At 41.1% G+C, this 15543-nt stretch overlaps 1 protein-coding gene across 2 annotated transcripts in view; it reads right to left on the bottom strand.

Moving 5' to 3' along the window:
- Herc2 (HECT and RLD domain containing E3 ubiquitin protein ligase 2) overlaps positions 1-15543 on the bottom strand; it is a 174946-nt gene that overhangs the window by 78213 nt on the left and 81190 nt on the right. For both annotated transcript variants that reach the window (XM_034490041.2, XM_076935171.1), the window contains exons 36-41: positions 9791-9978; positions 8975-9167; positions 6880-7062; positions 1106-1287; positions 529-676; positions 259-455 (exon numbers count right to left, since the gene is read on the bottom strand). In XM_034490041.2, the coding sequence (XP_034345932.1) occupies positions 259-455; positions 529-676; positions 1106-1287; positions 6880-7062; positions 8975-9167; positions 9791-9978 (1091 nt within the window). The remainder of the gene's footprint in view (positions 1-258; positions 456-528; positions 677-1105; positions 1288-6879; positions 7063-8974; positions 9168-9790; positions 9979-15543) is intronic.

Here is a 15543-nt window from a genome sequence, read left to right as displayed (position 1 = left end):
TACAAGTTTGGCTAGATTTAAGTCACTTTATCTTATTCACTATTTATAAATTTATTTTAAGACAGAGTATCTCACTCTACTGTCCCAGGTTTGAAGGCTCAAGCAAACCTTTTACTGTGCCTGCCTTCTGGATTATAAACTTCTTTAATAATTACTTTCATTAAAATGCCCTTAAGTAATGAAACAAAAACACTATTGTGTTTTAAGATAATTTAAAGCTAAAGTCCTACTATGCTTATTTGAAAACATGAAACACACCCTTTCTGATGTCTTTCCGGGATAGTTTTGTGTGACAGAGCAAAGCTGGGAGTTAATGTATTTGTTGATGAGGCCATTCCACTGGGTCAGGGAGTGCAGAGTGCGGAGCAGCCCCACCACTTCTTCAGCCAGAGTGCTGCTGTGGGTGGCAGTCAAGGAAGCCTGTGGCCGGGCCCTCCGCTTCCTCAGTGTGGATTCTGAAGGACAGAGAAAAGCTGTGTGGCACACTGCTCATTAAGAGGGGTATTGAGTAAAGGCACAGCCACTCACCTCTAAGTAACGGAACATCAGAAGAACAAGTAGTGAGCAAACTGCCCAAGAAGCCAAACAGCTTTTCCACAAGACATTTCATGTCCCGTGCCCTTTCTGTCTTGTCCCATGATGGCAGAACTGCTTGTAGCAAATGAACAGCTAGGATCTGACCAAAGACAACATAAAACAAATTAAAAAAAAAAAAGACATTATACATTTTTACCTTCTTTCTACCTACTTTAATAAATTGATAATATACAACTATATTATGTTCATTATTAACCAAGCTGGTTAATAGGAAGGATTATCAGGAATTTAAAATAAATGTACATTAAATGAAAATTGTTCTTTAAACTTAATTCTTGGCAACCACACTACTATTCCAAGGGGGCAGAGAGCAGTTATGAAAAGGCAAGTAGCAACTTCTACAACTGCAGTAATCAAGAACCTCAGCAACTGAAGGCAGAAGAACTACTCTGTTTTCCTTATTGCTATTTCCTCCATTCAGCATCAATAAAGAACCTGGTTACAAGGTCAGAAAGCTTCAGCACTGCCGTGTTTCACAGTGAACCGGGTTTTGCCAGCAACATATTACCTGCCTCTGCAGGGAGGCAGCAGTGAAGGGTGCGTGGCCTTCCACAACCTTCATCAGCAGTGTGATCCACCTTGGGGAGCTGAGAGCACCACAGGCCTGTGGGGTGAGTGCAATGCTCCGGACGAAGCCCAGTGTACACCAGCTCCGGTGCTGCTCCCTGGCCACCAGTCTGTCTGGAGGAGCTGCCAGAAGAGACAAAACGTGCTCAAACTATGTCTCGAGAAACCAAAGCATTAGCGCAACCCTCACATTTTGCATAACCTCCTAACTCCTTTGGGGAAACAGGCTACTTTACAACAGGACTGACTATTTATGCAATTTCAAGGAAATAAAATCTGTAATTCTAACATCAGTAATTAACAATATGCATCTATTATACTTTTGAAGTTCATATGCCTTAAATGTCCTCATGATCTCATTTTGATCTGAACATCATAAAAGTTTGAGCTCCGCACTAGAAGAGTGAGAATGAACTTTAGTTTTTTTCTTATGTAGCCAGAGTACACGATCCCCTGCTTTCACTTCTCTGACACTGGGATTAAAAGGACGTGCTAATCTACCCAGTAAGAATGAAGTTTCTCTTCTCCTGGTTTCCCAGGACTTGTCCCCCTATCTATTCCTTCTCAAGCTAGGACATGCAGCCTGAAGTCTGAATCCCAACAGGGCTCTGCTGGGACTTCCCAGCAGCAACTTCCCTCTGCCCCATGTTGCCTTCCTACCCTGCAAGCTCACATAAGACACAGGCTCACACACTAACATTCACTCTCATACATACACACATATAATAAAGACACTAAATCAGAAACTACTCAGAAACATTCAATCATTCTCTGCCATGGTCACTCACATACACCCACACATGCTCTCCTATACCACCACTGTGATCACTAATGAAATCATGTCCTATAATCCCCATTTATCCCATATACATATAGAACCTAAGATGCAAGCCCACATTTTACATGTACTCCTAACGCATTCCTCTCTCATACTCATAAAGTAAGGCATGTTTAAACAACTACTCAGACAAACTCAAACACTACTATCCACTTGTACTCACACCCACCTATGCTCACTTTCTTCCTGCATCACCAACTAAGTTTCCTCACAGTGACACACAAAATTCTGACCTTTCCTCTCCTGGAAACTTTCAAAATAGTGCAACCACAGAAATCCCTGTCTGATAGTGACACAATACATGTGCTCCCTTACACACTCTTCCTTACACCCTGCTTCCATACTATCATATATTATCACAATGGAAGAGGGACAGTATTGGCTCAAGAACCCCAACCAAGTTCTCAACACAAGGGAGATTTATTTGCCCCAGAGGGACAAAAGGCAGGGAATAAGAAACAAGGAGGAAACAGAGGTCACGGGAGAAGGGAAAGGGAAAAGGCAGAGGAGAGAAGAGGTAGAGTACCTCTGGATAGAGAGGAGACAGACGTGGTCCATAGGCAAATGGTGGTTTAAAAGGTAAATGGAAAACCCCTGTGTTAGGATGAGGTTCTTAAATTTTAATTGGACAAGTTAATTGAGCCAAAGGGGTTTTCTGATTGCAGGACTTTAATACCTTGATAGCTGGACCTTGGAAGTTAGCCTCTGGAAGAGGAAGTGCCAAATACAGGAATGGACCTTGGTGGCTAGCTTTAGCAATGTAATCTAACAGTTTTTAGCAAGGAAAAAGTGTAGTGGAAGTTGGGAGGAGCTAAGGTGAGAGGAGTAAGGAGAGGAAAAGGAGGAGTAAGGAGAGTAAGGAGAGTAAGAAGGAGGAGGAAGAGAAGGATCAAGAGAGCAGAGATGTAGGAGAATGAAGAGCCACTCGGATATGGAGAGCAGTCCTGGGTAACAACTTATATTTAGGTTAGGTAATTGGGAAAACACCTCTAATTGTATGAGCATATTGTTATTAAACATTACCAAACATATAAAGCCTTTGGTTAATCTTTAAGCATTAGAGTTTCATTCATACCCGGTACCACATGGATGGCAGGATGGTCTGGGCTCAGCCCAACCACTGACAGAGCCATCTCCCACGCTGCCGTCTTGTGGGTGGCAGGGCCAGTACATGGCCACAGCTTAGACAGTCCGCCTGACCAGCGACCGAATTAAATAATTACTTCTACAAATTGGCACCCAATTTATTGCTTAGAACTCAACTAACGTGAGATAAAAGTTTACTCCTCCTCTGCAGCCCCTCTCAGGAAAGTGGAATTAGATTCAAAATACAAGGCCAGGACTATCCACAACACTTCTCCCTTTCTGTTCAATTAAAAGACTCTTTTCTCTCAGATATAAATTGAACACAACTATATTACCATATTGTAATTTTAAAGTACAAGATAGACTTAATATCATAGAAATCATAGAAATAGACAAATAAGGTTAGGTTAGCAAATTTACTCTTAAGCCAAACATTACATAGGTATATCTTACATTGGTAGAAATCTTTATAATTGATACAAAGTTGAAGTTATAATCTCTTACATTGGCACAGAATTTATTTTGTACAAATTTAAGGTTTTCACTAATATAAGTTTCATATTAATATACAAGTGGGATTAATATTGTTTCTCTCATATAGGCATTATGCCTATATAACACATTTAGGAATACAAGGCTTAGACCCAGTCCTTCTTTAACTTTTTTTAAAACTAATTAGAGATGGTTGGCCTGTGAGTTAAGGGCCTATAGCAATTGCATGGCTCTAAGTTTATTGTTAGGGTGTTTTCTAGATTTAATTAGAAATAGTGGAGAGGAGTCAACGGACAACAGTCCAGATTGCTTTACATAGATAGCTGGTTTTCAAAAACGTCAGAAGTCCCCAGAATTGACATTACAAACATTCCTGTATAAACATTCATTTGTCTGTCTGCTCCTGACAGCTTCCCTGTCTTTGGATTCTAAGAAGAAATTGAGCATCTTTGGAGTTATTCCAGTTGTGGTGAGACAGCCACTAGGCAAGAATTGCCTCTTTCCATCTATAGACAAAATACTGTCCAGAAAAGGGACACACTTGCAGAACAGTAGACTGATTATATCTGCCTAGACAGAGTGATCAGCCCTTAAAAATTCTGCATTACTAGGTCTTTCAGATAATCCTGGGCCAGAAGGCTGAAGACCAGATGCTCCAATGTTTTGAAGTACTGGACTGTCCAGGTAATCAGCGGTCTATATAAATTGGCTACGTTTTAGAAGCTACACTTTGTGCTTCCTGTATCTTCAGTTAATTCATTCTGGATTTCTGATGGGGTTGAAGACCTATAGTCTCACAGCCAACCCAGGCTATTTACTTTGAGAAGATGGTTTTGAGATGGCATTCATTCTAAAGACAGGACAAAAGCCTGGTTCAGAACTAAGTCTTTTAGTTAGGAGAGATGGCAGAGGTCCTATTTAGTTAACAAAAATGATGGACTGGGTATTAGGTCTATCTTGTACTTCAACAATTACAATATTGGAGGAGTGAATCAGTACACAGGTGACTTCTATTGAACCTTCTGCCCACCTTAATTTGTAAAATAAAGGCTAGAGCCAGTGACTGGGCAGTAGAAGGGGAGGTGGAGAAAAAGGTTTGGGGGAGGGGGGGGGGAGGCATGGAAGAGGAAGACTACAGAGGAGGAAGCCGACAAAGGAGCAGGAGGTGAAAAACAATGGAGGAGAAGCACACGGCCTGGAAAAATCACAAGTTACAAGGGATCTCATAGCTGGGGAATAGAGTACTGTAATGGTAAATCTGCCCAATCTAGGCGTGCAGTTTATATTCATAATTATTGAGTTGTGTTTTCTTTGACCAGTCTTATTTGGGTTGGAGATTTACCACTACAAGAAGGAACAATGAGTAGGGCAAGGCCTGACAGAGCCATACCTGCCATATGTGGGCTGGCTGGAGCCCTTCACTGACCATGTCTACTCATTTTTATCCCCTTCACCCACACATATATTCCTGTACTTTCACTGCCACTTAAGCATGCCAAACTCAGATTTACATCCAATAACATGCCTACATATCCTCAACCACTCCTGTACATTCAAGCATGCCTCACATACACACTTCAAATTACATTCACACACTTGCACCCACACAACTGGAACATACATACAAGCGCATTCATACGATAGCTCATGCAACTATTTGCTCATATCGGTATGCCCTAACAGACACTTACTCTATACTTACACAATCACACTCAAACACTCAAACATATACCTTCATGTTCCCAACACAGAATCACTCATTCAGTGTGACAGCTGTTCTTGGTTGTCAACTTGACTACATGGAATTACCTAAAACCCAAGATGCTAGGTACATCTGGGAGGGATTTTTCTTGATTAGATCATTTGAAGTAAAAAGACCCATCTTAAATTGTTAACTACACCTTCTGGTGGCAGCCTATATAAAGAACATAGAACAGAGGTTCTTAACCTTCTTAGTGCTACAACCCTTTAATGCCATTCCTCATATTCATTGCTACTTCCTAAATGTAATTTCGCTACATACATAAAGGAAGTGTTTGCTCTGCCTGCTTGCCCTCACTCTCACTGGCAAGTCTGTTCCCTCACTGGTACCAGAATCTTTGTGATTTTTGCATAAGCTGAAAATCAGCAGACATTCAGCCTTGTGGACCAAACTACTGGACTCTTGGACTTTCTGTTGGGAGACAAGTCACTGTTGTAATAGTCAGACTAAATCGTTTAAGCCACGCTAACAAACCCTGTTTCCATTCTGATGGACTAATTCTATCAGTTCTGTTTCTCTAGAGAACTCTGACTAGAAAACTCAGCAATGACAAACACATTCTGTCTCATATCAACATACTAAAATTTAAATACTCACACAGAGCTAACACACACTCACAAATGTATCCAAACACATTTACAAACATGCTAAGAGTTACATATGCTCACAAGTTCCTTCACTCCACTTCCATATTTGCCATTGACACTCAATCAGAACACCAGCATTTGATCCTAGCTGGAAATAAAGTCTATGTAGATTAATAATAAAGACTGAGATAACATGCTGGATTGCGTTGAGCCGAAGCAAATGAAAGATTTCCAGACAAGAAAAGGTCACGAAGTGATGCAGACTAAGTGAAGATAGATACAGAGACTACCAGTGAGCTCTGTAGCACAAGACTGACAACAAAAGAAAAAGGAAGACCTTCCTTTAGAGCTCAGTGAGGAACACAGCTCTGTGGACAACCTGCCTTGAGGATTTCTAATCTCCAGAACTCTAAAGGAACATCAGAGGTTGACTAGTTCCCACACATACACCTCCCCCAACTCCCAACCCCATTAACATGTTAAAGTGCTAACACTAGTATCTCAAAATATGATCTTGTTTGGAAATGGAGTCATTGAAGATGTAAATTAGATCAGAGATGAGGCTAACTGGCATTCTTGTAAAGAGTAAATCTGAAACACATGCACATAAACACAAATGTACAGAGGAAATCATGTGAACGAGAAGATACACACTAGGTTGATGTGCCTACAAGAAAAAAACTGCCAAGCAAACCAATGCTAGAGAAGCCTAGAAGAGATTCTCGCTGGTAGCCTGAGAAGAAACTAGCCCTGTCAGGACTCTGTTGTTTATTATACCTTGTTTATAATGTCTTGGTACAGCAGCCACAGGAACTTTATTACATTAGTCCTCACACGCATGCTGATCCACATTCTAACATCCAGACTTACCCACAAACACACAAATATGAGAAATTTACACACATATATCCACGCTGAGGTTCTGTGGCCCACAATTATTCATTTCATACATGGCTTATCTGTTGTTCCGCTTTCCACTAACATTCGAAGCAGTCCGCACAAAGTCTTGGTGGCCTCACTCTGCATGATGTCAGCATGAACTCCAACAGAGAGACACAGAGTTTGCAGTAAGTTAATAACGCTGGTCAGCATCATTGAAGTGGGGTGAATGTTTCTTTCACCTTGTTCTGCTTCTGAAAAGGAGAATGGCAATGAGAAATGACAATCCCAAATAAAATTGTCTGTGGATATCATTTACAGTGTTTCATATCATACTTTCTTCTTTTCAAAAAACATGAACAAATTTTAGAATAGTTCTAGGTTCACAGTAAAATTAAGAAGGTACACAGAACTAACAAACTGGTTCTTTAGAATTTAGAATAGGTGATTACCTGAACTCAGTACTTACAAGACTGACAGATGACTTAGTTGTGTTTTAATACTAGAAAGGGAAACATCTTCATGGAAAAAGGTAAAACTTATCATTTATTCTCTTTCTCCCTTTCTTTTTTTCCCAAGAGACAGAATCTCACGGTTACCCAACCTAGCTCAAACTCCTGGGTCCAAGATAGCCTGTGTCAGCTTCTCACTTCTGCACCTGGCTGCCCCAATCATTTCTGTCCCTACCTTAAGAAAAATTACATTGGGAATGTGGGGTGTGCAGGTACTCATAGTGTATAGAGATCAGAGGAAAACCTCAGGTGTCTTCTTTCTTCAGGTAACATCCATTTCAATTATATGAAACAGGGGTGGCTTTCACAAAACTTGGGAATTGCTGATTAGGCAGGCTAGCATGCATGTCTGGTGAGTGAGTCTGAGACCAACCAGAGTTCAGATTACAAGCATGTGTATCACTGCACCAGCTTTTAACTAGGAATCGAATTCAGGTCCTTTGCTAGACAATAATAAGCACTTTTATGAACTAAGCCATCTATTCTAACCTAAAAAAAATGAGAGTTTAGAGTAACATTCTGTTTAAGCAACCTTATTATATAACTCAGAAGCAAAAAATTATAACAAAGTTTCCCTTCTTTAGAAAGACAACATCAAATGTCTAGGAGCTACAACCTGAGTGAAGGCAATTGACAGACCATTTGCGTAGCCAGCCATTCTGTGGGACAAGGAAGTCACCACTGTCACATACCTACCTCTTCCTGGCTCTAATTCTACAATGAGGAATACCCCAGATACAGCTGAAAAGGGGGCTACACACATGTGGTCCAGAGGCACATACTACAGCTTAGATCCACTTCCAAATTCTCTGTGTTGCTAGATAGGCTGAAGTATTCTAAATCAAAGAATATGGAGGGGCTCAAAGGAAGCAGGTGGGGTCATACCTCGCAACTTGAAGCTGATGTAGGAAAAAGCAAAGGGTCCAGAAGAACAAAACATAACACTACTGAATCCACCATGTAAACTACTATCAGGCTTTGGCCAACCACACAAACCAAACAGAAGTAAGACTAAAGACCAGCAAGCTAGCTTAATGGGTACAGGTCCTTGCTACCATGCCTGACAACCTCAGTTTGCTCCCCAGAATTTACATGGTAAAAAGAGAGAAGTGACCCCCACAGCTGTCTTCTGATCTCCACAGATATGCTGTGGAATGTCTGTGCCTCAACCCCCACAAAATAAATAGATAAATGGGTTTTGGTATTTTAAGGATCATCAGATAGAAACCTGCCACCAAACCTGACAACCTAAGTTAAATCCCCTGAGACCTGGTTGATGAAAGAAGAACTGACTCCCATAAGCTGTCCTATTAACTTATAGACATGCAGATGAGTGTGCGTGTCTGTACGCGCGCACACCCACACACACTTTTAAGATCTAATTTTAAAAGTAATGCTGCATAGCCTCTTTTCCATCCTCCTCTGACAAGGACATCAGGAAGTAAAGGTTAAGATAGATCAGTCTGTCTGGGTTACTAGATCTAGAGCCCCATTATACAGCTATACCAGAATCTTGTGTTTGAAGTGCAGCCAGAGAAATGTCTTCAGATGAATCTTGATCACTGTCTAACTTTCCAGAGGGAAATGAAAGCTATCTAACACATGAACAATTTGCCCAGCTATCTTGAACTAAAAGACTTTGTGAGTCACCCACCAGAGTCATCCTCTGTGTCTGAATCCTCTGCAGAGGGTTGTGATGACACAGGCAGCTCCACCAGCTTGAGGTCGTATTTTCCTTCTTTTCCCATCCTGTATGAGTTAGTGCTGCCTGTGTCCCACTGGACCCTGATCCAGCCATCCTCTCCCAGCTCACCAATTACCCGGCCTAGACCTGGGGGAGGCCCATCCTGAAAAAGTGAAAATATAAACCAGGTAAGAGAGTATGTGTCCTGTTCTGAACCCACTGTAGTTCCTGTATAAATTCTGTATACAGACTTTCCATCAGCATCCTCCTGACTAAAACTTACTTGAAAAAAAATGTACAGATCATATTATCTTTAAATGCCACAAAATCACATGTTCATATTCCTTTATCAAAGAAATACCGAGACATGGAGTAAATTCTCTCAACTAGGGGACTCTGAATAAACATATTAATGAGTGTCCTAACAATGGAAGTGGTCTCTCCAATGACCTGATCACTTCTTTAGTGTGCAAACCTAGGCCCCACAGCAATATTCGATCAACCATTCCAAAGGAAAAAAGCTGTTGATAGCATGCTATTACTTGGTCTCAGGCAATTTTACTTCTAAGAATACTGTGACAAAACACATGCTTAAGCAGTGTGGCTGAGAAAATCCCCATGACATCAGGGAAAGGACAATGTCTTTTGCCTCTATTTTATTGTTCAGAAATCAGCAGCTAAATCATCTATCAATCTTACAAGTCCTGAATTCAGGCAGCCACCTACTCTAACTCCTACTGATTGATACATGAGATGTGCTAAGATGTTAATGAAACCTCTGAATACCTGGTCACCCCACTTCCAATCCACCCCTCTCATGACCCTGGTTCCAATCTTCATCATAGCCGCCAGTTCTGGCCCTGAAACAGGGAGCTGAACAGGAGCAGTTTCCTTCCTTGTTTCTTCCAACACTGTAGCAGAAGCTCCCCGGGCAGAAGCATTCATGTCGTCCTCAACACTGTCACAAGTAGGACCTGTCAGAACATCAAACAACAACTGTAATGGCTGGTTTTGTGTGTCAACTTGACACAAGCTAGAGTTATCACAGAGAAAGAGCCTCAGTTGAGGAAATGTCCTTATGAGATCTAGTTGTAAGGCATTCTCTCAATTAGTGATTAAGGGGGAGGAAGACCCATTGTGGGTGGTGCCATCCCTGAGCTGGTACTCTTGGGTTCTATAAGAAAGCAAGCTGAGCAAGGCAGGAGGAGCAAGTCAATAAGTAACATCCCTCCACGGCCTATACATCAGCTTCCTGCCCTGCTTGACTTCCAGCCCTGACTTCCTTTGATGATGAACAGCAATGTGGAAGTGTAAGCTGAATAAACCCTTTCCTCTCCAACTTGCTTCTTGGTCATGACGTTTGTGCAGGAATAGAAACCCTGACTAAGACAACAGCTGAGCCCATAACAGGCACTGTCATATTTTTATTATTTTTTATATTGTGTCATTACTTATGTGTAAATTATATGTCTAAATGTGGGTTTGTACGTGTTGGTACAATGGTAACATGAGTCTAAAAGAGGGCCTCAGGTGTCCTAGAGCTGGAGTTATAGGCAGTGGTAAGCCACCAAACATGGGTGCTGAAAACTAAGTGAACTCAGGACTGAAACCAAAAAAATATGAACTGACAAACACCACTACCACCAACAACAACACAAATAATCAATGAAATGAATTAGTTCTTGGCAAAAATCAGTAAGATTGATAAACCTTTAGCCAAATTAACTTAAAGATGGAAAGAGAGGCAAATTAATAAAATCAGAGATGAAAAGGAACCAAGAAAGAAAGAAAGGGGAAAACAAAGGAAAGGAGAGGAGATGAGAGAAAAGAGAAAAGAAAAGAGAAAACCAGGCGGTGGTGGTGGCACGTGCCTTTAATCTCAACACAGGGTAATCTAAGGCAGCCTGGTCTACCAAGTGAGCCATCAGGGAAATATAAATCAAAATAGCTAAGATAAAAAACACAAGTGACAGCTCATGCTGGTGAGCATGTGGAGCAAGGAGAACACTCCTCCATTGCTAGTGGAAGGGCAAACCTGTTTAGCCACTTCGGAAATCAATGTTGCAGTTTCTCAGGAAATCAGGAATAGCTCTACCTCAAAACCTAGCTATACCACTCCTGGGCATATATCCTATTCCATCATACCACAAGGACACTTGCTCAACTATGTTTATTTGTAATAGCCAGAAACTGGAAACAACCTAGATGTCCCACAACTTACGAATATATAAAGAAAATATGACACATTTATACAATGGAGTATTAAAAATAATAAAATAATAAAAATAATGTTAAAATAATAATAATGTTAAAATAATAATAAAAATAATGTTACCATGAAATCTGCAGGCAAATGGATGGAACTAGAAAGATCATTCTGAGTGAGGTAACCCAGACCCAGAAAGACAAGCATGGTATATACTCACTTCTGGGTGGATATTAGCCATAAAGTAAAGGATAACCATGCTACAATAGTAACAAGGAAGGCCCAATAAGGGTTGGGGGGATGACACATGAATCTCACTGATAAAGAGAAACAGAATGGACAACTCAGGTAGGTCAGAGAGAGACAGGGTGTGGAGTGGAGATGGGATCAGGTGTGGGGAGAATGTAAGGAGAGAGTACTGGGAAAGACAGCTGGAATGGGAGGAGGGGGAATCTCTGGGATGAGCTAGAAACCTAGGGCAGTAGAAAGTCCCAGGAATCAATGAGGGTAACTCTAGCTAAGACTCCTAGAAATGGGGAATATGAAGCCAAAACTGGCCATTTCCTGTAACCAGGCAAGACTTTAAATGGAGGGATTGGGACACAAACCCAACCACAAAACCTTCAACCTACAATTTGTCCTGCCTACAAGATGTGCTGGGGTAAAAGTGGTGCAGAAACTATGGGTATGAACAATCAATGACTGGTCTAGCTTGAGACCCATTCCATGAGAAGGAGCACACCCCTGACACTACCCAGAGGGCCAGGAGCCAGAGGTTGGATAGCCCAGAGACTCATGATAGAACCAAACACAAATGAAGTTTTAAAAGTCAATGAAATGTTTCCTAATAATATTCCACTATACTCATAGATTGTCATCTGGCTCAATTGCCATTCAAGAGGCTTTACCCAGAAACTGATAGAAACAGAAGCAGAGACCGGCAGCCAATCATTAGGTAGAGCTTGGGGAAGCCTGCCAAAGAAGAGGGAGGATTGTAGGATCCAGAGGGGTCAGGGAACTCCACAAGAAAACCTACAGAATCAACAAACCTAGGCCCACAGGGGCTCACAGAGACTGAGCAGGCAACCAGGGAGCCTACATGAGACACACCTAGCCCCACCCCACACATGTGTTACAGTTGTGTAGCTTAATCTTCTTGTGGGACTCCTAACAATAGGAGAAGCAGCTGTCTCTGACTCTGCTACCTGCCTTTGGGATCCTTCTCACTTTTGGGTTGCCTTCTCTAGACTAAATACAAGAGGAGGTGTCTAGTCTTACTGCAACTTGATATGTCATAGCTGGTTAATATCCATCAAGGCCAGTCCTTTTCTAAAGAGAAAGTGGATGGGAGGAGAGGGGGGAGAGGAAACTGCAGTCAAAGTGTAAAATAAATAAAAATTTTAAAAATGTACAAAAGACCTACATATAAGAGCTGAAACAATAAAACCTACAGAAGCAATAATAAGTAATTTTCACAGCCTTAGTCTTGGCACTGGATTCTTGGTAATGAAAGAAGCACAGACAGCAAAAGGAAGAGTAAACTAGATGGACCATCAAAAGTTAACAACTTCTGTGCATCAAAGAAAAATACAATTCACAAGACAGGAAAGTTTATCCTCAAATCACAGAACGTCTGTTAAAGGTCTACAGATGTACAAAGATCTATCATCCAACATAATTTGTGAAGAACTTGAAGACTGGTAACTCTTCTTTAAATGTATGCTTCATTTATTAATTTTTTAAATAGTACTCCTATATCTCAGTACCAAAAAGACAAAGAATGTGACTCACTTTTTAAAAAATGGCAAAGGACATTTCTGCAAAGATGTAAACAGACCATGAAGTCATTTGTCATTAAGTTGGAAGGCAAACAAAAAAAATTCTAGAGAGCACTTCACATTCATTGAGATGGCCTTAATCCCCAAACTACAGCAATAAAACTGTCAAAGGTCCAGAGATGCTGGGACTTGCATGTGGGGAGGCAGTGTGCAACTCTGTGGCAGAGTCTGCTACATTAATCATTCAAAGTGAAGCACCCATATCCCTGGGCAGAAGTGCAACAGAAGTAAGACTTTCATGTTTACATGTGGCAGGCCTAATGCCCACATTCTAGAGTCAGAGGCAAAAATTCTCTGTAAGCATAGATATTCAGGCCAAGCATAGCTATAGAGAGTAACTTTAAGAGGGGAAAAAAAAGTGTATGAAAGAAGCCAGTTAGCAGAAAAACTAAAAATCTCTCCCTAAGGCTATATGTATCAGTATGTACACAAAAGTTGCACACCATAAAACTATCCAATCTGTGCAGTACAGGTGCCATTCATATTCTTATGTTCCCCAAATACTATAGCTCATTAGTGATCATTTTAGCTCAGAAATAATTTCTTCCTTAATAAACAGTTTGGTTTCTCTCATCTGTATGTTTCTACTCTGATTCCAGTACAAACCAATCTGGAAACACCAGTAGATGACATCCAACCTGTACCACTACCACTATCACTACCTGTATCACAGACCTCAGTAGTCTACTCCTTTTATAAGCAAAAGAACTAAAAATAGGTATTCAAGAATTTATATACAAACATCCCTAATGAAACTACTCACTAAAGTAAAATAGTAAAACATCTGTCCACCAGTGTATAAATGTCAAATAGAAAATAATCACATTTTCAGTCATAAAAAGAATAAAGTACTGGCATATACTAAAACTCAAAAATAAAAGCCTACAAATGGCACACTGCACTTACAAGAAATACTCAAAAATGTAAATCCATTGAAGCAGAAGGCTGATTTTTGGTTACCTGGGACTTGACGACAATAGTGACTGCTAAATGGACATAGACTTGAATTTGTGTTTATGAAAATTTTCTGAAACAAGACAACAGTAACAGCTGCTCAAAATGTGAATGTCCCTGATGGGCATGGTGGCCCACACCTGTAAACCCAACACTCTGGAGGCAAAGGCAGGTGGATCTCTTTAACTTCAAGGTCAGCCTAGGCTCCATAGTGAGCTCCAAGCTAAGCAAGGGTAGTGAAATCCTGTCTTTTTTATTATTATTATTTGCATTTCAGGTGTTATCCCCTTACCCCATTTCCCACCTCCCAGAAACCCCCTATCCTATCCCCCCTCCTCCTGCTTCTATGAGGATGTACCCACACCTACCCACCAACTCCCACCTCGTCACCCTCGAATTCCCCCACACTCAGCGTCCAGCCTTCATGGGACCAAGGATCTCCTCTCCCACCTAGCATGACAATGCCATCCTCCCCTACATATACAGCTGGAGCCATGAATCCCTCCCTATGTGCTCCCAGGCTGGTGGTTTAGACCATGGGGAGCTCTGGTTGGTTGGTATTGTTGCTCTCTTCATGGGGCTGCAAACCCTTTCAGCTCCTTCTCTCTAACTCCTCCATTGGGAACCCCTTGATCAGTTCAATGGTTAGCTATGAGCATTCACCTCTGAATATGTCAGACTCTGGCAGACTTCTAAGGAGACAGCTATATCAGGCTCCTGTCAGCATGCACTTCCTGACATCCACATCAGCTTCTTCCTTTGGTGACGGCACATGGGATGGATACCCAGGTGGAATAGTCTCCAGACAGCTCCTCTTTCAGTTTCTGTCCCACACTTTGTCTCCATATTTGCTCCCTGGAGTATTTTGTTACTCCTTCTAAGAAGGACCAAAGCACCCACACTTGGTCTTCCTTCTTCATGAGCTTCATGTGGTCTGTGAGTTGAATCTTGGCTATTTCAAGCTTTTGGGCTAATATCTACATATCAGTGAGTGCATACCATGTGTGTTCTTTTGTGATTGGGTTACCTCACTCAGGATATTTTCTAGTTCCACCCATTTACCTAAGAATTTCTCAAATTCATTGTTTTTAATAGCTGAGTAATACTTCATTTTGTAATGGACATATCATGGAAACAGAAACTAAACAGAGACACAGTGGAATTAACATAAGTTAAGAACCAAACAGATTGAACAGATATCTATAGAACATTTCATCCTAAAACAAAAGAATACACCTTTTTCTCAGCACCTCACAGTACCTTCTCCAAAACAGACCATAACAGGTCACAAAGTGTTGGATTCTAAGTATCTAAAACCAAGGGACGCACTCCCCCAGAGATCTCACGGACAGGACTCACTATAATAACATGAGGTTTATTGATGCTGGTGTACCATGGTCCCCTTGTATGTAGGCAAAAGAGTCCCGAATTAGAGTTGGGGGCAGTATTTATATCATATTCACAGGGCTCATAAAGGCAGTTTTACCTCTTAATAACTACAAGGGCTGACTTTAACAGCTGTTCCCATGCTCAGTTGCTAA

The sequence above is a fragment of the Arvicanthis niloticus genome, chromosome 1 (genome assembly GCF_011762505.2).
Source record: "Arvicanthis niloticus isolate mArvNil1 chromosome 1, mArvNil1.pat.X, whole genome shotgun sequence".
NCBI lineage: Eukaryota > Metazoa > Chordata > Mammalia > Rodentia > Muridae > Arvicanthis > Arvicanthis niloticus.
This window is presented reverse-complemented; position numbering and strand designations above follow the sequence as displayed.